The sequence below is a fragment of the Temnothorax nylanderi genome, unplaced genomic scaffold (genome assembly GCF_030848795.1).
Source record: "Temnothorax nylanderi isolate EJ_2023f unplaced genomic scaffold, tnyl_v1.0 TNYL_tig0132_pilon, whole genome shotgun sequence".
NCBI lineage: Eukaryota > Metazoa > Arthropoda > Insecta > Hymenoptera > Formicidae > Temnothorax > Temnothorax nylanderi.
Genome location: NW_027249194.1, coordinates 21,002 through 42,389, shown reverse-complemented (window position 1 = coordinate 42,389; position 21,388 = coordinate 21,002). Strand labels below are relative to the sequence as shown.

Below are 21,388 nucleotides of genomic sequence, written 5' to 3'. Positions count from 1 at the left end.
ATATACTGTGGCTATACCTTTGTCGGCAACTTTATCGCTGTCGCTATCGCTATCGCTATCGCCTATTGTGCAAGGGGCTTAAGCCTTGTATCCACGATATGCTTGGATATGCTAGAAATCGCTCCGAGATCTCGGGCGAAGAAAGAGTTGACCAATCACATTGGCCGCGTTCAGCAGACACAACTGTTGAGTTCGTCTTATCAACACTCTGCGTTGATTGGTTGGTTGTAAAAGTAAGAGCCAATCACGTTCGACTGCTACTCAGCGGCTTGGTCTGCTGAACGTGCCCATTTTAAACAATTCCGGCCAATTGACCAATGCCATTGATTAATTCTTTCTCCGTCCGAGATTTCGGAGCGATTTCTAGCATCATAGACACAAGCCCCTTGTTCCTTTTTTACTGGCCGTACTGAAAATCTATAGTATACGTGACGCAAACTATATATTTTCAGTACTGCCAGTAAAAAAGGAACACAGCCAAGGCTTTATGAAGTGGGACTCAATTGACCACGTCGTCAATTGGCTGATTTAAAATAAAAATATCTGATTGGTTGGTCCAGTGGAAAAACTCCAGGCATCGGGGGCTGTGAGTGGCTGTGGTCAATCGCAACGTGGTCAAACGGGATGCTTACAGTGGAAAGTGGAACACAGTGAACGCACCCTAGAGGGTTCTCTCTAGCTACTCTATAGTGTATATTTCAGTGGAGGCACATGGTGCAACTTTAACCTAACATATGGGACACATTGAATTTATTTGTATCATATTTGTTACATATCGTGTTATTTGTTAACGAATTTTGATTAATTACATTTACAGTTACGTACCATTTCTGGTAAGTATGTCAATTGTAATTCATCATATTTACACCTTATAATCAAAGCTAACAGAAACGTGTAAGTTACTCGATAGAAAATTATTCGAATTTAGAATTATTCTTTATATGAAAAATTAAAGCTGATTTAATGTTTTTTAATTAAAATTAACACATATATCAAATTAAGATATTAATCTTACATGTTATAAATGTATTTGTAAATGATTTAATGTTTTTTACAATTTTTTAAAAAATTGATTTCTTAATATTAAAGAGCACTAAGTTATTTTCTGAATGATGTGTTTCTTTCAGACACGATGGCTAAAACACATACCACTAACAAAGCCCCGCGAAAGCAGGGCTTTAAGCGTTCAGGACACAGTATGAATCCTGAACGTCCTACAGAAGGATTGAAAGGAGTTGCTAAGGTACGGACGAAAGCAACTATTCAAAGATTGCAGATGTATCGCAATCAGAAACCAAAACGCAATCGTTCTGGGAAGATTATTAGCCCCGCGCCGTTTCAAGGCTGGAACACTTCTGGAACCATGTCGCGTGTGGAGCCGTCCCAAAGGTGGTTTGGTAACTCGAGAGTTATCTCGCAGAATGCTCTGCAAAAGTTTCAGAATGAATTAGGAACCGCTATAAAGGATCCCTATAAAGTCGTCATGAAACCCACTCAATTGCCTATTACCTTACTTCAGCAGAAGGCGGCGAACGCACGAGTACACCTTTTGGATACAGAGAGTTTTAAAAGCGTTTTTGGCCCGAAGAAGGTTAGAAAGAGGCCGAATTTGCCGGTAACATCGTATGACGAATTGAAGAACTTGGCCGAGAATAAGGAAGACACTTATAACAAGGAGAAAGATTCCAAAGATTACGACCTTGTTCGTGAGGACACTGGCGTGAAGGACGCACAGAGAGACTGGATCATGGCGGCGGGACAAAGTAAAAGGATATGGAACGAGCTATACAAAGTCATTGACTCCTCCGACGTTGTTCTGCAGATATTGGATGCCAGGGATCCGATGGGGACTAGGTCTCCGCCTGTGGAGAAATATCTGAAAACCGAGAAGCCTTACAAACACCTGATATTCATCCTGAATAAAGTAGATCTGGTGCCGACGTGGATCACGCAAAGGTGGGTGGCGATTCTGAGCAAAGAATATCCAACGGTCGCCTTTCACGCTTCCTTGACGCATCCCTTTGGCAAAGGTTCCCTGATAAATCTGTTGAGGCAATTTGCGAAATTGCACGTTGACAAGAAGCAGATCAGCGTTGGTTTCATAGGGTATCCCAATACAGGAAAGAGTTCCATCATAAATACCTTGCGTTCCAAGAAGGTCTGCAAAGTGGCGCCTATAGCTGGAGAAACGAAAGTGTGGCAGTACATAACTCTCATGCGCCGTATCTATTTGATAGATTGTCCCGGCGTCGTTTATCCGTCGACGGAAACCGACACGGAAAAGGTATTGAAGGGAGTCGTGAGAGTGGAGCTCGTTCAGGACCCGGAAGATTACATCGCCTCTGTCCTAGAAAGAGTGAAGCCCGAATACATTCGTAAGACATACAAGATAGACGTATGGCTAGATCATGTTGATTTCTTGGAAAAATTGGCGCGTCGAAGCGGCAAGCTTCTAAAGAAAGGAGAGCCTGACATTACGATCGTCGCACGTATGGTGCTCAACGATTGGCAACGTGGTAAACTGCCTTTTTACGTCCCACCTGTGGGCTTCGCGGAACCGTTATCAAATCAAACAGCTAATACAAGTGAAACAGTTACCACGCAAGATAATACATTAAAAATCACCAATAATGAAAAGACTCAAGAGACCGATAATCTACCTTCAAAAGAGATAACAAAGAGCCAACTAGCAGTGACACAAGATTTTAGAAAAATACGCGTTGGATTGCCTTATTCCGGTGATGATATTAAGAATCTAGAGCAAAATAAATCCTTCACTGAAAGTATCGCAGAGGATGATAGTAGGGTGGAAAGCGAGTCGGAATTGGAGGACTCGGAGTTGGAAGATGCAGAAATAGAAAATGATTTGTGTACGGCAAGAGATAAATTTGGCGACTTACAAAAAACAAAGATAAAGAATGTCAAAGATAAAGAATGTTCCTCAAACAATGATGATAACGTTATCGAAAACGATGATGAAATAGATAAAAAAGAATCTGATATGGAAGAAAGCAATGAGTATTCAGATTCGGAAGTGCTTTTACCTATCGAACGAGATAATCTGAAACAGACTGTGTTTGACGTCGTAGATAATGAATATGATTCTAGTGATACTGAAATGTTCCCTTCTAAAACAGTGTCAAGTAGCGATATGCAAAGTGTCTCGTCGATATCTCGCAAAAAAACGAAAGAAAAATTGACGAGCAAACAGCGAAGGGCTATAGAACGCGCTAGTAAAAGGAAAAAGATCGGTAGCGATTTCTACGAAGTCACGAATGTGAAGAATAGGAATAGAAACAGGAAAGTTCCCAAGGTTAAGAGAAAATAATAAATTCTACAATAAATTACATCGACAACCACTCAAATATTTGTAAAACATAAGGAAACCTTAACAAAGTTGTAAAATATATATATTATATTTGTCAAATTTGCTAAATTGTACATCTATTTTCTCCTGTAAACTAGTCTCGTTCTTTTATTCTATAATGCGCAGAAGAAGTGCTATAAAACAATTACATCGCATTATTGTTGATGCAATAATGAACGTATTTATGTTGACATTCCAGGGTGTTTTCTATCTTCTTTTCCTATTGCATTGGCTAGATCCAGTTGCGTTTAATAAAATATAACAAGACCTTGCGCAGCCGTTGGATAAACATTTGGTTGCCCTGGTAGGTTACCATAAACTCCTTCATGTTGTCGTATTTCAACTCGGTCTCCTGCACGTTTAGCGTGAGTATCCTAAGCATGAAAAATAAATGCATAGACTCGAACCTGGCGTCGGTGGGCAACTTGGCGTCGAACTTCTCTCTGGTGAACTGCTCGGTGTCGCAACCCATTCGATCCAGCACGGTCAAGAACGTTTCGTAGTAGAGATCTATCAGTTCCTCCAAGCGATCTTCGCTCACCTCCGTGCTAGAGAACAGGAAGAAGACCATCTCGCGCAGCGGACTAAGGAACAGATAATTCTGAAAATCCACGAACTTGATATCGTCCACTCGGCCGTTCTCATCGCGATGGAACATGATGTTGTTCACCCAGAAGTCCGCGTGAATAATAGTAGACCACGGCTCATCAGGCGGTAAGGTCCACATGCCACGATCCATTGAGTCGTGTACGGCAGCTTCGAACCGATCGACGTAAATAGCTAATTGCGAATCTTCCGCTATCGTCTTTAACATGTCTTTTTGGAAGTTCTCAAACTCCTCGTTCTTCAGCTCCAAGCACTTGCTGCGTTCCTTCAATATTTCGAAGTACTCCGGTCGCTTGTACTTGGTAGCCATCCCTAGCGCATGAAACCTCGCCAACGCCCGTATCGCTACTCTCGAGTGCTCAAGATCGCATCCTATGATCCAAATAAAAAGTCACTCACTTTTCATATAGTAAATATTAAAATGACTATGTAACTTCAGATAATCTTGACTTTTTATAATCTTAAGTCTAATCTGATCTAAAAGTGCACAAAAGATTTCCATGTAATCAGCGAAAATGTAATGCAATTTTATTGATATTATATCGTACATTTTTTACGGTTGATTTTATAAAAATCATCACGACATAATTGATGACTCGGTAGATTTCCTGAGTGTATCAAGAGAAATCGCATAAAGCTCAGAAAAAAAGGTACCAAGGAGATTAATCTGCGATTTGTAGTGTTAACACTACAAAGATCGTAAATCATGTTGATAAGGAAATGACATCATTGAGTTACGAATGACAAATCTCTGTATCTCGATTTATTCGGCTGTTTTTAATATCATAAGTCTTAAATAAAATAGTTAATTTTAATCATTACTTGTATCAGCAATTTATACAATTTATAAACATTTTTGGTACCATGTATATATATGTACATTTTTTATTTTATGTATTACATACACTTGTCATTCTCATAAAGATTATGAGATAGTTAATTATAGTATAAATAATTTTAAAGAACTTGAATTAACATATTAAAGGCCGATTGTTCCAACCTGTTGGTAAACAAACTAATAGTTAAATCATATGTCTACCTTTGTCTAATTTGAAGGAAAAACAAAGACACATATATGATTGAACTATTAGTTAGTTTACCAACACATTGGAACACCGGCCCTAAAACATAGAAAAAAATTGTTTATTAGGAGAATTCAAAAAAGCTCCTAAATATAATTTATTATGCTAAATTGAACATTTTTCTCTACAGCCTTTAAAACAAGAAACTTTTGATTCAAAGCGTAAGGATAAGATGAGCTCAAAGATTGTCACAAACTTTTCAAACAGACAAAAAATATTTAACGCTACCTTTAGCTCTGTCGCCATTGTAATAACCGCGCGTCCTTAAGTTCTCCATTAGAATAACGGCATCATCGTCGAAATCGACATCCGGGCTCAACGATAATCGGGACTGATAATATTTGGGCAATATATCGAATACTTCATCCTGTTTCAGACCCATTTCTCTCTCCAGTTTTTGATAATAAGGCACGATATTCTCATACATGAAGATCTCCTTTCTGAACGTGTACGGGCTGTCGAAAATTTGTCGTTGGAATTCCGTCGGCGGCGGCATCTTCGCGATGAGATGAAGATCCTCCTCTTCCGCCTCATCGTTGCGCTTGATCACGGCGTGAACACTTAAAATGGTACTGCCGTAATTCTCGCCTGGCTGCAACAGGCTCTTGGTCGTATAACGAACCACGATCAGCCGATCGCCAAATGTGCGGCTCAGTATCGGTTGCAACTCGCGCAGCTCGATCGTCTTCAACTGTTGCTGATCGTTGCTCATGATTGTCACACAGGCAGACAGTGCCGGGGAAAGACTCGTGTCTGCGTCAACCAACTATCACGTTTCGCGTTGGACTGCTAACTGGCCGATATTACGTGTGAAAGAAGCGAGCGCGCGCGCGTCTCTCTGACATGTCCCACACCGGGCCAACAATCATTTCATTTGCGACAGCCGCAGCGACTGCTCCTCCTCCACTGGCTCTGAGGCATGGTCCGCCTCCTTCCTAGCCGCTTGCAACATTTTTGTAAATTGTTACATAGGGTCTATTTTCTGTTTCTGAACTGGCTGCACTAATTCAGAGTTTATCTTTTTCCTTCCAATGTAGAGTAAAAAAGATAAACTCTGAACTGACTATGCTGCTTGTCATGTGCCGGATGAGATTAATTTTCGTGTAGAGACACGTGTTGTCGACTCACACACGGAAAGTTTTAAACGTTGATTTTCCACGCTCAGAAACGCTGGTGATCTCCCCTACCAGCGATTACCAGCTTTGTCTCTCTCACTCTCTCACACTCAGTCCCTCGACGCCTGCGGCAATCAATTTGTCCTGGTTTCTCCTTGACTGGAATTTATGACTATTATGTGATTCACACATAATCTCCGTGCACTATTTGTCACTGTCTCTACAATGATTGCGCTGTGCCGCATAATAAGCATCTTTTGCGAATATAAAACTTTTATATTATATTTGTTTATCCATCTATTGCAGTTAAAAACGTGATTATGTTATTGTTTTGATGATATTTCTTTTTTTTTTTACTAGAATAGGAGATTAGATTAATTACTCTCGGATGACAATCACTGAGAACGCTTCTGTGGTACGGCGGTAAAAAGAATAAATTTATTTCTGAAATAACAGAATGATATAAAAATATATTTTTCTGGCACTCACATGGCAGTTGTGTATAAGAGCATATGTGTTAAGTATACGTAATTTAAATTTTTGTATATGTAATATACGATTAAAATAAAGAACGTAAGATACATATATATATTGCATAATGCAATCTCTGATCACTTTAATTATCGTTTATCGTTTATGCGCTAAAACTTCCGACTGTTTGTCCTTCTCATGTAAATTCGTTATGGCTTTCACGAATTGCCGATGGTGGAAAATCTTTACTTTGGCCAGCTTTCTTGCTCGATCAATTTGCTATGAATATCCCATAAGTTCTACAAATAAAAGATGATAAACTGTAAATTCTACTAAAATTGTGATTACAATTTTGCAATAAATTTGCACAATAAAAATGAGAATAGACAAATATAGAGTTAATATCTTATCTAATATATTCTTTTCATAGAAAGAAATGTATGTTTCTTTTTAGAGGAAGGAAAATGGATATGTATTACTCGTATAATTCAATGAATTTTGATTTTGAACATAAAAGTCATAGAGATAACTACCGCTTCAATTGTTTTGCACCGCGCGGCGGGGGATTGCATTTCCATCTTCCTCAATCAATTTGCGATGTACGTCACTGAGCGCCTAAATAGCATACAAATTGAATACGAGACGCAATTTCAACATTGTACCTGAATTTAATCAACATCTTTACTTAACGATAAAAAGAAAGTGCCAAGTCAGCGGATGACGAGGCAGATGAGATTACCTTGAAGTATTTAACCGTTTTTACGCGTAATTCCAGAGTAGCGTCTTCATCACAGATAATGAGCGTGCGAGGATGTTGTTGAAACGCGGACACCGTCCACATGTGGTTAATGCCTTCCTCTATGGCCTTGTAAAGGGCAAAAGCTTTGTGAGATCCAGTGATAAGAATCATCACTTCCTTAGCGTCCATTACGGTGCCGACGCCTACAGTTAACGCCTGCTTCGGCACTTTGTTGATATCATTTCCGAAAAATCTCGCATTGGCTTCCAAAGTGTCTTGTGCAAGGGTTTTCACTCGTGTGCGAGAAGCTAATGACGAACCAGGCTCATTGAAGGCTATATGACCGTCTGGTCCGATACCTATAATTTTATAAGTTGTTTAAAGACTTGTTATATACCCAAAAACTTTTTGTATTTATATTTAATGAAACTGTTGTTTTACCTCCAATGAACAATTCTATTCCACCAGCCTCTTTGATTTTTTCCTCGAAATTATCGCATTCTTTTTCGAGATCCGTCGCATTTCCGTCAAGTATATGCACGTTCTTTGGGTCGATATCTATATGTTTGAAGAAATTGTTGTACATGTAATAGTGGTAAGATTCGGGATGATCTCTCGGTAAATCAACATACTCGTCCATATTGAATGTCTTAACATACTTGAAGGAAATTTTGCCTTGTTGATAAAATTCTATAAGCTTTTTATACATTCCCAAAGGTGTCCCTCCTAGATGGAAAAAAAGAACAAAAAAAAAGATTATCAAAATGAGAATATTAATATAATATATTAATATCACATGATTAGTAAGCAAATGTTTAAAAAAAAATCAATTTAGTTATAAAACATAGGCTTATCCTTTTTATTTATAGCATTATGTACCTGTAGGGAGACCAAGAACGAAATACTTGTTTTCATCAGGCTTGAAATCGTTGATTCTTTTTAAAACGTATTTCGCCGACCACTCCGCGACGTAGACCACGTTATCGCAAATTACCAGACGCATAATTATATATATAATTTTTTTTTAATTGCACACAATTATACAATTGCACACTGCAACATAAATAGGTACGCATTAGTATCATTTTAATATTGAATTCATATTGTTATTAAATCTATTTACGCAAGATACGTTAATTATGTTGAAATTCACGTGTTCTTAAATTCATAAATTCATATGTTTTCTCAGAAGTTAATAAAATAAACAGCAAGTAGTCTTTGTTGAAAGAAAGAGAAAATTTATATTTGATTGTTTGAAGGGGATATTCAAGTCCTTCCTTTGAGACTATATAATCCATGTAAAATTAGTCCCCCAATATTTAAATTAACTTTCTACAGTTCATTCGATTGCTCATCGTTTGCATACTGCATACTTCTAGTCACATTAGCCCCCCCCCCCCCCCAACTACGAGAAAATTGGATCGAAACAGTCTTAAGAAGGTGTGATCGAAAAATCAAAATGCTGCAATTTGTTTAAAAATTATATAGAATATTGTTCAAAGCAAAACTAATATATCATATTAAAATTTCAAACCGATTAACCGAACGCGAGATAATCATTATCAAAAATTGCACTTTTCCATGCATTGCATATACAAAGCATACGGAAATCTCGTATTTTGAATTTTAATAATTTTAATAATTAGAACGAATAATAAGAAAGTGATGAAAAACCGGATATATAGTAGAAGGGCCCTTTAGGAATATTAGTAAAAAAAAAACCGAAAATATTGACCGTTATGGAAATACAATAATAGGCCTCGATTTTCATGATTATTCGACATGGACATGAAGGAGAGAATGAGCTATGACAACTTGTCAGAAGCCGCGGTAGCATGTGGAGTTGGTGGCTTTCGTGCCGCATACAAGTGCGTGCCGTGTACGTGTGCAATGTGAACGCCACACGTACATGGTACCATTAATTGGAAGAAAAAGAAACACGCGGTACTTGTGTGCGTGCAGAACCGCCCCAAAAGTTTTCAGCCTGTAATGGTAGACAGTCAGATGTTTTCTCGTGATAAATTTTTGTTTGCACATTCTTAATAAAGTTTGAATAACGTTTAAACTAGAAATCTACAAACAAAAATTCGAAATGTGCAAACAATGAGCAATCAAATAAGGCAAATAAGCTATAGAAAGTTAATTTTTTAAATGTTGAAGGGGGCTAACTCTTCACAGGGTTACTATGTTCTTCAAGTCCAAAATAAGTATTTTCTATCGAGTATGTGATAGTGAGCGAGAAAGAGAGATCACGTTTGATTGCCGTTTGAAGAGGCCTGACCTGAGATTGAAACTTTTCAATACGATTCAAACCTAGAAACAATAGCAATTATAATATTGCACAAATATCTGTGTAAACAAGCTCTAATATTATATCGTAAAAACAACTGTATAGGCTCATATTGACTTTAAAATTTAATTTGTTGGAGTATAATTTTCCTCTTATTGCAAAATGAATATATGTAGATCCGACTAAATATAGATTTGTCGATATGTATCACCAAGACTGGACGGCCTGACGAATTAGTCACATAAGAGAAACATTCGTACGTTAAAAGAAACGCGAACTATTTATAGTTTAATCCAAAATACAAGAGGCATAGTGCACATTTAAGCGAGACTAAGAACAGGCTTTTACCGCTTTTATCTACAGCGAGAGCTATTTGCGCATTCATATCAGGAGATAAAAGTGACATTAACCTTTTATCTTATACGCATAAGTACTGCAAAATTCGTGCGTATACACACTGTACACAGGTTCGTGTAAAAACACACTTTTTACACACACATTAGGTACGTTAATCTATATGTATTAATGTCTGTATTTACAGCTATTCTTAACTCCAGAAAATTAGTTTTCTAAAGGCGAATCGTCAACAAAAACTGTAAATGATACCTCTTCTAATCAGGATACAAAAGGATACGTATTGTAGATTGTAGGTACCAGAGTAGCCAAAATTCTTATCGATAGATACACACACGTTATCTCGCTCGTAAGCGCTCGCTTATCATCTTTCGACCTGACCGCGGAGTTGGTAACCAGCGGCTGTTGACCCGCTGCGAATCAACCGCGGGCGGAGGACAGAGGAGGACGACTTAGGGAGCTTTCCAGCAAGCGACACAAGTCGACACAGGTATCGTTTTGTCTTTGTTACTCATTGCCAAAAAAGAAAGATAGAACGACGTTTGTGTCGGCTTGTGTCACTTGCTGGAAAGCTCCCTTATTGTGCTATCTAACTCGTTTTCCTCGCTTCTGTCGCGACAAACGGAGTACGGACAAAGGAGCCGTAGCTCCTCGACAGAGGATGCCGTATGCCGTTCGGGGAAGAACGTGCCGCACCCGTACGTAGGAGCAGCTTGGCCTGGAGGTGCACGAACCTGCTGGACGATCGCTCGACGAGTCGTGTGGAGTCGTGTTGGCCGCACCACGCACCACCGGTCGGTCACTGAATCAGCTGACTAGCGCGCTTTAACCTCAACTCGCGTCTCGCGTCTGGCGGCTGGCCCGGTCTCCCCTCGAGTGTGGGCGGTCTGCTCGTCTCAGGCCGGGTCAGCTCATCGCCTCATGTGAATCCTTATCACGGCTATTATAGATAAGGGCGCGAACCGAACCTTCCGTGGCGCCGCGAATGCAGCGATTTTTATTTAATGCCTTTTCTTTTATCGCGAGCGAGCGTGAACGAGAAGCACCCTCGATGTAAACAAGCGCTGTTCTTTGCTAGCACTACATTACACTTTTTGCACTTAAAACGGATGTATAAGTGGACCGCAGCCTATAGATGAGAAAGAGAAAGATGAAGAGGGCAAAAAGTTTAAATAAAATGAGTAAACAATTAAAAAAGAAAGAGGAAAAATGAAGAGCCCAAAAAGTTCAATTAAAATGGATAAATAATTAGAAGACAGAGAGGAAAACAGAGCTCAAAAAATCATATTAAAATGCGTAAATAATTAGAAAAAAAGGGGAGAAACGAAGAATCCAAAAAGTTGCAATGATATAAATATACAAAAAAGAGAAAAAAGAGAGAGGGAGGTAAAATTCGCTTGCTCGAGTTACACTTTCTGCACTCTGTCACCTCTTTCCTTTTCTTTTTAAAGTATCCACACCGTCGTTTGTTCTATTTCAAGTGCAGAAAGTGCGGAATGAAATGCCCGGTCGAAGATGAGTTTAGGTTAGATTTTTCATTCCGGCGGGAAGCGGTGTACTGTGTACTGTACGGAGTCCACGGAGTTCTGTGTTCTGTCGCGGTTGATGCATTTTTCGATCAAATCCTCGCGATGCCCGACGTCACGATTAACGATATTGTCGTCAGTTTCCCCTTTAAACCGTATCCCGTGCAGGAGGAGTATATGAGAAAAGTGATAGAATGCCTGCAAAATAGCCAGCACGGTGTCTTGGAGTCGCCGACAGGTACATCCGTGTGCACGGTTGATTATTTAAAAGAATAAGCGAATTCCTGAGAAATAAATTACATTAAAAACAAATTTTTAATAATTTAAGACCCTGTTTAACAAAGAAAGAAATGTAATTTATTTTAAGCATTTTTATGTAATTTTATTTCCAACTTGGGAAAAATTGTTTGAATTGGAAAAATTGAAAAACTTAAGATAACTTTTAGATTAATACATTTCATCTGTCCATTTCATTAGTTTTTCTTCTTTTTAAGTGGATTTTATTTAATCGCTATCAAATCTATTTTACCAACTTTTAAACAGATTTGTAATTAAACAAATGTTATAAATATTTCACAGGTACCGGAAAGACTCTGAGCCTTTTGTGTTCTTCCTTAAGCTGGCTGTTGACAAAGAAAGCTCAGTTACAGGCGCAAGTGATAGCAGGTGCAATAGAAAAGAAAGACTTTGGTGGAAATTTTTTTAAACATTTAACCAGTGGACTTGAGAAAGCGGCAGGAGTACCGGACAATGTTCAAAGTTTTGGCTGGGCTATGCCCAAAATCATTTATGCGTCTCGGACGCATTCTCAATTGTCTCAGGCTATGCATGAATTGAAGAAGACGTCGTACAAACATGTGGCCACCGCTGTACTGGGGTCCCGAGATCAGCTGTGCATTCATCCAGAAGTTTCGAAAGAGACGAATACTTTTAACAAGATACACATGTGCCATTCTAAAGTAAAATCAAGAACTTGTTTTTATTTCAATAATGTGGAGACCAGGTAGGTGTCACTTGTGTATATTTCGATGATTTTTTGATCAAAGCAGAGCAGTGGATATATTATATCAATTTTTAAATGTTCTTTAGAAAAGATGATCCTGTCTTTAAACAGGAGGTGCTAGACATAGAGGATTTAGTTAAAGTCGGGCAGAAGCACAAATGTTGCCCATATTTTTTGGCAAAGGAATTGAAGCAGAGTGCAGATATCATTTTCATGCCTTACAATTATCTACTGGATCCTAAGACACGAAGGTCGCAGGGTATAGATTTACAAAATACTGTAGTTTTATTGGACGAGGCTCACAATGTCGAAAAAGTTTGTGAAGAAGCAGCATCGTTACAGGTATAGAAACAAGATTGTTTCCTTCAACTCTTTATATATTTTATATTTGTATGTATCTGTATAGATAAGCAGTACAGATGTTGCAATGTGTATTGACGAAGTAACTGCGGTAATGCAAGATGTGGCTAAGGACTCGGATCAGCAGAACGATTTTCTATCGGAGAATAATGTTCAGAAAGATTTTACAGCAGAAGATCTATGCATCTTGAAAGCAATGTTTTTGGAACTGGAAAAAACAATCGACTCTATTGAATTAAAAAACCGTAGTGAGGGAGATACTTTTCCCGGTGGATTTATTTTTGAATTACTTGAGAAAATTGATGTAGGGGACTTTTAATCTTAAATGAATTTATTAGAATAATATATATGCACGTTACTTGTGGTTATAGTGTAATTTTTGTTACAGTTAACACATGGTAAGGAACAAATTGTGGTAGAGAAGTTAGAAAAGATTATTTTATATCTGACAACTACCAGCACTTCGCCATTTGCAAGGAAAGGGAATGCACTGCAAAAGTTCAGCGATTTACTGAGGACCGCTTTCAATAGCGGTGCCTCCATTGCACGTCACAAGGAAAAAGTGAAACGTTGCTACAAAGTCCACATACAAATGGAAGAGCAAAAGAAGAATTATAAAACTGATGTCTGGGAGAGCAAAAAGACAACTAAAACAGACGGAAAACTCATTAGTTACTGGTGTTTCAGTCCTGGTTTTGGGTATAAATTTGCTTAATGAAAAAATATCATTAATAACATTATCTTAATTAATGTAAATCTTATAACAAACATATTTTACAGTATGGAACAAATGGTAGAGCAAGGAATACGTTCGGTAGTGCTCACAAGCGGCACGTTGTCTCCGTTAAAACCGTTCATATCGGAACTCGGTATACCAATCGCGGTCCAATTGGAAAATCCGCATATAGTAACGAAGGAACAAGTATGTGTTGGCGTTCTTAGTCAGGGACCAGATAATCATCCACTCAATTCGTCTTACAACACAAGGTAAATGCTGCTAAATATTAATGAAATAAATAGCGATTTAAATGAGTTTCTCTATTATAGTTTCTATTATATACAGAAATGATCCAAAGTATATTGCGTCTCTCGGAAGAGCAGTGTATAACTTTAGCTGCATTGTTCCCCACGGATTGTTAATATTCTTTCCTTCGTATCCAATCATGAGGAAGTGCAGGGACGAGTGGCAGAATATGGGTTTGTGGACGCAGATTGCTGAACGTAAGGTAAGAAATATTTAGCATCTTCATTACAAAGTAATGTATTTTATGATGTGTGTATATATATATATCAAATTAATTACTGTATAACAGCCCATTTATGTAGAGCCCAACTCTAAAGAGGGATTTGTTAATGTGATGAATGAGTATTACCAAAAAATTAGAGACCCGTCTTGCAAGGGGGCTGTTTTTATGGCGGTATGCAGAGGAAAAGTCAGCGAAGGTCTGGATTTTGCTAATGCAAACGGTAGGGCTGTATTAATCATTGGTCTACCATTTCCGCCCTTAAAGGATCCGCGAATTATGCTGAAGCAAAGATATTTGGAGGAAATAAGGGCTACACAAAAAGAGGTATAAATTATAGATACTTCAACTTTGCTAGAAATAGTAACTTGATTATAAGATCTAATAAGATTGATGAACGAATTTAATATTCAGAGCCTAACTGGACAAGAATGGTATCAACTTGAAGCATCCCGAGCTGTCAATCAAGCTATTGGCAGGATAATAAGACACAAAAGTGATTATGGTGCTGTGGTGCTATGCGATTGTAGGTTTGAAAATCCAAACTTCAAGAAACAATTGTCCGCTTGGCTTAGACCGTATGTAAAAAAGTTTACGAATTTTGGGATGATCACAAGGGAGTTGCGAGAATTTTTTAGAAACGCGGAGAGTACAGTAAGTTTTTATTTAAACTAAATGCAATTATTAAAATGTAATTAATGATATGTTTTAACTTATACCATTAAATTATTACCAATTATTTCAGCTGCCGCAACCTAGTATCACTCGTGCGCAATATGGGAACATTGATGATATATCACTACCTGCTGTGGGTGCTACCTTTGAAACAACAGTATCTCACTCTCTCAGACAAAAGATGCAGAATAATTCTGCGACAGAAGAGTCGACCAAGAATAATTTTAACATAGACATGTATCTAGATGAAAATGCAAAGGACAAACAATTAGCGAAACCGCAATCTGTGATCAATTTTGCTTGTAAATTAAAAGATAATCAGAGTACGTGCGAATTAGCAAAACATCGATCCGAAGAACCAGTTGCAAAAAGAAGAAAAATTAATATCATATCACCTGGAATTGATTCTTATTTTTCCGCTCCTTCAACTTCTTCATTAACAGTTCCTGAAAGTAATTCCACACAAAATTTTATACAAAATGACACGAGTAAAGATGATAAAAAGGCACTGGGAAAACAATATTTAAAGAATGTAAGTACATAACAATTCGATTACCTTTGTGTAAAAAATTATGCCATTTAAACAGAAATAATGCTCATAGGTAAAACGGGCATTATCAGCGAATGATTATAAAATATTTGCAATTATGATACAAAGTTATACGCAAAGTGGCGATTTTGACGAGTTATTGAAGATATTGTCAAGTTTATTTCCACCGACTGAGCAGCTACGGCACTTGTTTATAGGTAAGTCCATAAATTGAAGAAATAAAACGATAAGAAAAATAATCTGTGGAATGTTTCTACTTTTAGGATTTCAAAGTTTTCTAAAGAAACAACACATTGCAACCTTTGAGGATTATATAAAGAATTTAAAGTTGCCTTAACGCTACATCAACTTGAAGTACTAAAGGATAATGGATGCTACAAATGCATATATGTATAGTTTTATTTTACTTAATTTAAATTTATGTTAATTTTTTAATACAGACTAATAAAAGACTATCTGCTTAATAATAAAATCTGCTTAATAAGTGTTTTTATTCAAGTTTATAAGATCGATTAGACTTATTCATGCTGAATGTAAAATGGTGCAGGCATCATTAGTGAGACCGAGAAAAAATTTGAAAATGTAAAGTATTGTAAAGTATAATAGAACTAAATTATCTTTTTTTTTTATTTTTGTAATAACAGTATAAAATTTACTTTGGCGATTAAAAACATCTGTATTGCAATCATGAACATATTTACACGTATATTTTACATATATTTACTACACATAATAATTTTTTGTAATCAAATATACTAATTTATTATTTAAAAAAGCTGTTAAAAAACACGAACAAATTAAAAGACGTCATATACCATTAATTTAGCCAATGTATTCTATTACTAACAAGTTGTTAGTAATAACTTGTTACTAAGTCCTGTAAATAACATATTAAAAAGAAAGAAAAAATATAGCTATGTTACTGTTTGGCGTTAATGATCATGATCGTCGCAATCGTGAATGATAGTAAAACATAGACTTTTTTTTTATCTTGTTAATCATGTAATATGCAATTTACGAATATCGTCCATTATACAATTAAATGGACATAAATATGAAAAATTATATACACGCACCTCTCGATATAGCGTGTCTCAATGTAGCGCTCGAAAAAGATTTCTATTACTAACATGGAAAAGAACTGTACTCCACTGATTTCGTTGAAACTTGGCAAGATTTACAAAGTAAGTTTCCCTGAATCACCGTCCCTATTTGAGTGCAGACAATCAACCATTTCAGAGATATTTCAATAATAAATTTAGTAGCGTCTTTAGAATAGAGTTTATTAGGACACTCACATATAAATATTTGTGGCGTAGTGGATATGCCTCAATTCGTCATGATATAAAGATTTTATATTATGACTATTTATATTATAATTTATATAATATAAATTTTTTATATTAAAATAATTTATTTCATTATATTAACAATTATTTTAATCATAAAATATTATTAAATAATAAAAAAAATTAATTGATTGTGAGGTTTAAACTCGAATCTACAAATTATGAATCAGTTACCATATCCACTACGCTACTAAATTTATTATTAAAATATTTAAGAAATTGTTGACAGGCACCCAAATGGGGGTATCATTACATTCGGAAACTTTCTCTGTAAATCCTGCCAAGTTTAATCGAAATTGGTGTTTGGTTCTAAGTCTTCCTTTATAAAAGAGATGCGTAGCGATGATTTATTGAGAGAAACTCAATTTGTTCGATATTACTAGATAATCTCGACATAACGAAATAATATCTCGAAAACGAACATAGCGAGATCCGAGTATATTAACATTATTTATATTAACATTTATTCCTTTTTACAATTCCATAGTCTGTGTTCCATGTATCTCTTTATTATTGTCAACGTCGCTTTTCGCAAGCGCGTTTGCAACAATATCTTGATAATACTCGCAAAATACGCTGCGATTATGCGAAACAAGTATTGCAAATCGGGCAGCAATGGCTGCTAACTCTTCTTGCAGCGAGGAGAGGCCCACTGGTACTTGTTGGGGTGCAGTGGATTGCGATTGAATGATTTTTTGTAGGAACTGTCTAATACGTAGACCTAAAACAACATATTTTATAGTCAAAAGTGTTAGTCATTTTATAGTTAAAAGTGTTAAAGCCATTTTTACACTTACTGACGAGATATCTGATCTTATGTTTTGTATCTACAAGATCGGCTATTTGACCTCCTAATAGCGTTTCTAATTCTGGTGACAACTCGGGAGCGTTGACTTCTCGTAATGTTGTTTTCACATCTGTTTTTACTTGTAGTACGATATTTGGCATTGCAGCTTCTAGCTCTCTATAGCAAAAGTAAAAATCATATTAATAATTTTGAATATGGTTGAATATAAATTGAAATAATGTGAGCTATATACGTAAAAAATAATGTATTTTATTAGAACTTGTTTTCAATTATAACTTAACGTACTTGTTCGAATGTACAGAATCCAACAGTGCGTTTAAATGTTCCTTAATATTCTTCTTAAGGCTCGAAACCCCATGAATTGGTGCACCAATTGTATTATTAACCAATAATATCACAGAACCAACGACGCTCAACCTACTGGTTATGTCACGCAATTCCAGAAGTCTTCCTTGATCCAACATCAATGTCTAAATGAAAATCATCCTATTTATAATAAACTTATCGAATATACAATACAAAATCCTATATTTTGATAAGATATTCCCATACCTCTGCGTCTGGATTGAAATCCCACTCCAGAAGATCGAGGTACGCCTCTGTCAATAAAGAATGAGTAATTTGTCTTACAGTATTAGCACCGTCGCTCGATGAGCCTGCGATTTTCTCTGGATCGAAATGTCTCAATAACCATCTTTCTGTGTATTGTAAGCCGTTTGAATTAATCTTTAAAAATTCGGCAAACTTTGCTTTCTCATACTTGATGCTCGAGGCAATGATATTTGGCCTCATCATTGTAATGGTAAAATTTGCCAAATCCAATCTCATTAATTGCAACAATTCCATGACGCCCTTGAACGTCTCAACGATGTCTGTCTGCTGCGAGAGCTCTTTGATTTTCTCATCTCTCACCGGGGCGCATATTTTACCCATAACAGAGATTATGTATTGCCCGTAATGGCGAAAATCTAATACGCCTTTCTCCGCTTGTTGTCTGATCAAATCTATATCAAGCACTTCTCTAATATTTTCTTTGATCTTCGCGTTATGCAGTGGTACGAGTTCATCCAGTGACTGAAACAAGTAGAGAATATATTGTTACGTATTGTTTGACGCTTCCTTTTGTCGTCACAGAACAGAAAAGAGAATTATTACTTCTTTAATTTCTTTCATTAAAACCAGTGCTTGCGAATAATCTGGTGGATCCTCGGCCAACTGCTCCGCTAACAAATTCCAAAAAGCTTTGTGCATTATTTCTTTTACTCGCCTATGAAAATTACCGTCTTCCTCCAATTTTTGCAACTGAAAATTCTTATCTACCGCGATTTCGTGTGCTAAGGCCATATTTTTCATTCCATTAGCAGCTTTTACAATTTCGTCGAAAGACACAAATTTAGGTGGTGACGCTCCTGTTAATCCACCCATCATAAAATTTGGCGTCGGTTGCCTGCGTTAACACAAAAAATATATGCAAAAGATAAACCATGTATAATGTAACATAATCTTCGTGAAACATTAATCGTAATGACTCGTAATGACAAAATGTCGTTTTTGTCATGTACTTATTTGCCGTAGATTCTAACTACATACCTATTTTGCACTTCATTTTGCACAGTTGTATGTACATTAGTATCACAGTTCGTTGATGTACCAGCGTCATTTGTGTTATGCTTCTGTTCATCCTCATTCTTCATTTTTTGATTGCTGTATAACAAGCGTTAAGTTTTACAAGTAAACTATTTATTTATAAAATGAAAAATAAGTAAAAAGATAGCTTAATTTGAGTTTACAATAACTATCAAGGAGTAGGAGATTTTATGTTACTGATAAAAATTATCTCACGATAATGTAATATAACTCGTTGACCATTATATTCAGTTGAATGCCTACATTGACTGTTATGTTAAAATAATTATTTAATAAATTGTAAATGATAATTTTTATCAATAATATAAAATCCTATTTTATGTTATTGGTCAATTATTTCACGATAATGTAATGTGGCTAGTTGACTGTTACTTTTAGCTAAATGCCTAAATTGACTGTTGCATTATATTTAGCTAAATGTAATAACTTATATCAATAATATAAGATCCTCTTTTATATCATTGATAAAAATTATCTCACAATAATTTAATACAACTTAAAGATTGTTACATTTAGCTATATATAAAATTTTTATGATTAGTAACAAATCAGTAGTATAACAGCAACATTTTCTAAGTACATTGTTCATAATATAAAATACAAGTAGCAAGACCAGTAAGATAATTCAATCCAAATTCAAAATAATCAAGGAACGAAAATGTGATATAATTTTTTGACTGTTACATTTAGTTAAATGCCTATGATGGCAATATTAGATATGCAAAAAATCGTCTAATGATTAATAACAAAATTAATAATACCAGCGACATTTTATAAGTACGTTATTAAAATAAAAAACCAAGTACGAAGACCAATAAGATGATGCAACTAAAGTTTGAAATAATCGTTAAGAAATGAAAATATAACATAGCTTGTGGACTGTTGTGTTTAGCTGAATGTCACAGAGAGCAACATTTATAGATTTCAAATTTTTTTCATTGTGATTAGTAACAGCAAGAGCCTGTAAACACTCTGAATTGTTATCGGACAAAGAAGAACTGACCGATATAACATAGCAGGGATGAAATTTAACAATGTTGTGGGTCTCAACTTGCGACTAAACAAAAGACAGCAAAGGGTCACGCCCCATATTACTCCGGCACTGACGAACACTTTGTTCCTGGCAAAGCATGACCAAATCACATGTATTCTATTCATCCCAATTATAGGTACTTCTCACAGATCGAAAAATATCAATTATAACAAGATAAAAACCCAGGTAGCAAGATGACGTCTAAAGACGTCTTAATGACGTTAGAGACGTCATTAAGACAGAATTAATACGTCATTTGACGTCACTCTGCTATCTGGGAAATGAATCGGTCACTAATACTTATAATGCTAATTGAATGTCACATTACATCAAGACTTCTTAAGACTTCTTTTTTAAAAGAAAAGCTTGAAATTTGCAAAATTCTGCTCCTTGGACAGAGAAGAAAACCGGAGTAACGGCCAGATTACGATGTAAACAAAACTCGTGGGCGACGTACCTGTCTGGCATAGTGCTGAGTGTCGATGTGTGTATATATATTTATATATATGTATATAATTTTAAAAGACTAGCCGTAGAGCATGATCCACACCACACACGGGTCTGGCTGCTGGTCGCGCTTCAGCACGAGAAGTAGGTCAGGCTGTAACTATAAAAAGAATGTCCGTGATGGGATTCGCGAAGCTGCAACTTCCTCGCGCAGGACGTCCTTACCGGAAGAATTGCGGAGTCACGCAGGTTAATCGCTCGCACTGCCGCGGTCGACTGTCACCGCAGGACTCGCAGGAGTCCTGTTCCTCACCCTGTACGGAGAGTGTACAGCCCTAGGCCCGCCGGCACACCGGATCTGTCTGCGAACGCGCGTGCTCGCTGGCCAGCATCCCGCGAGTCCCGCGACCTGCGACGATCTGTCAACGAATTTGGAATTGGAAACAGCTGTGAAGTAGCCGCGCGCACCTACAACATCTCGGGACTCGGGACTTGTCCAGACTTGTCGCTTGTCGGCTGCGTAAATTCGGCCGGAAGTGTCGCGCAACGCGCGGCGCGGCGTCGCGCGCGTTGCGTCGAACGTCTCCGCTCCGAAACTCGTGATCTCTGTTTTTTTTTTCGAGCCGCACTTTTCCCCGTAAAGAGATGAATGCATTGTTAAATTTAAGGAAAAATACAAAAGTTGCAAGAGGATTTTTGGGTCCGTTCGATTTAACACTTCT

The 21,388-nt window shown here is 36.9% G+C and overlaps 5 protein-coding genes across 16 annotated transcripts; 2 read left to right on the top strand and 3 right to left on the bottom strand.

The window, feature by feature from the left end:
* The first annotated feature begins 676 nt into the window (after window positions 1-676).
* Window positions 677-3,427, top strand: Ns2 (nucleostemin 2). The gene is made up of 2 exons (XM_071713924.1): window positions 677-833; window positions 1,128-3,427. Exon 2 carries the CDS (start codon window positions 1,133-1,135, stop codon window positions 3,326-3,328), a length of 2,196 nt encoding a protein of 731 aa, XP_071570025.1. The 5' UTR covers window positions 677-833; window positions 1,128-1,132; the 3' UTR covers window positions 3,329-3,427.
* On the bottom strand, window positions 3,398-6,466 carry LOC139776904 (uncharacterized). Its single transcript, XM_071713928.1, has 2 exons — window positions 5,284-6,466; window positions 3,398-4,345 (listed from the first exon to the last, which is right to left on the bottom strand). Exons 1-2 carry the CDS (start codon window positions 5,765-5,767, stop codon window positions 3,600-3,602), a joined length of 1,230 nt encoding a protein of 409 aa, XP_071570029.1. The 5' UTR covers window positions 5,768-6,466; the 3' UTR covers window positions 3,398-3,599.
* A 120-nt stretch (window positions 6,467-6,586) lies between these two features.
* Oscillin (glucosamine-6-phosphate isomerase Oscillin) lies at window positions 6,587-10,899 on the bottom strand. 5 transcript variants are annotated; one of them, XM_071713929.1, is made up of 6 exons: window positions 10,759-10,899; window positions 8,260-8,433; window positions 7,822-8,106; window positions 7,381-7,739; window positions 7,175-7,256; window positions 6,587-6,940 (listed from the first exon to the last, which is right to left on the bottom strand). In XM_071713929.1, exons 2-5 carry the CDS (start codon window positions 8,381-8,383, stop codon window positions 7,179-7,181), a joined length of 846 nt encoding a protein of 281 aa, XP_071570030.1. In that variant the 5' UTR covers window positions 8,384-8,433; window positions 10,759-10,899; the 3' UTR covers window positions 6,587-6,940; window positions 7,175-7,178. The 5 variants fall into 5 exon arrangements, with proteins under 5 accessions (XP_071570030.1, XP_071570031.1, XP_071570032.1 ...); XM_071713930.1 differs by lacking the exon at window positions 10,759-10,899 and adding an exon at window positions 10,360-10,498; XM_071713931.1 differs by lacking the exon at window positions 10,759-10,899 and adding an exon at window positions 10,277-10,418.
* Rtel1 (Regulator of telomere elongation helicase 1) lies at window positions 10,393-15,854 on the top strand. Of its 7 annotated transcripts, XM_071713918.1 has the most exons (14): window positions 10,393-10,514; window positions 10,663-10,818; window positions 11,719-11,788; window positions 12,130-12,553; window positions 12,640-12,895; window positions 12,960-13,217; window positions 13,302-13,612; window positions 13,694-13,900; window positions 13,977-14,139; window positions 14,227-14,484; window positions 14,572-14,811; window positions 14,903-15,364; window positions 15,435-15,579; window positions 15,646-15,854. In XM_071713918.1, exons 2-14 carry the CDS (start codon window positions 10,693-10,695, stop codon window positions 15,717-15,719), a joined length of 2,994 nt encoding a protein of 997 aa, XP_071570019.1. In that variant the 5' UTR covers window positions 10,393-10,514; window positions 10,663-10,692; the 3' UTR covers window positions 15,720-15,854. The 7 variants fall into 7 exon arrangements, with proteins under 7 accessions (XP_071570019.1, XP_071570022.1, XP_071570021.1 ...); XM_071713920.1 differs by lacking the exons at window positions 10,393-10,514; window positions 10,663-10,818 and adding an exon at window positions 10,960-11,077; XM_071713919.1 differs by lacking the exons at window positions 10,393-10,514; window positions 10,663-10,818 and adding an exon at window positions 10,960-11,077 and having other exon boundaries at window positions 11,691-11,788.
* Window positions 15,764-21,189, bottom strand: LOC139776903 (T-complex protein 11-like protein 1). Of its 2 annotated transcripts, XM_071713926.1 has the most exons (9): window positions 20,892-21,189; window positions 20,677-20,826; window positions 20,190-20,306; window positions 19,130-19,243; window positions 18,695-18,986; window positions 18,092-18,613; window positions 17,825-18,009; window positions 17,529-17,695; window positions 15,764-17,452 (listed from the first exon to the last, which is right to left on the bottom strand). In XM_071713926.1, exons 2-9 carry the CDS (start codon window positions 20,685-20,687, stop codon window positions 17,205-17,207), a joined length of 1,656 nt encoding a protein of 551 aa, XP_071570027.1. In that variant the 5' UTR covers window positions 20,688-20,826; window positions 20,892-21,189; the 3' UTR covers window positions 15,764-17,204. The 2 variants fall into 2 exon arrangements, with proteins under 2 accessions (XP_071570027.1, XP_071570028.1); XM_071713927.1 differs by lacking the exon at window positions 20,190-20,306 and having other exon boundaries at window positions 20,892-21,187.
* Between the last annotated feature and the right edge of the window lie 199 nt (window positions 21,190-21,388).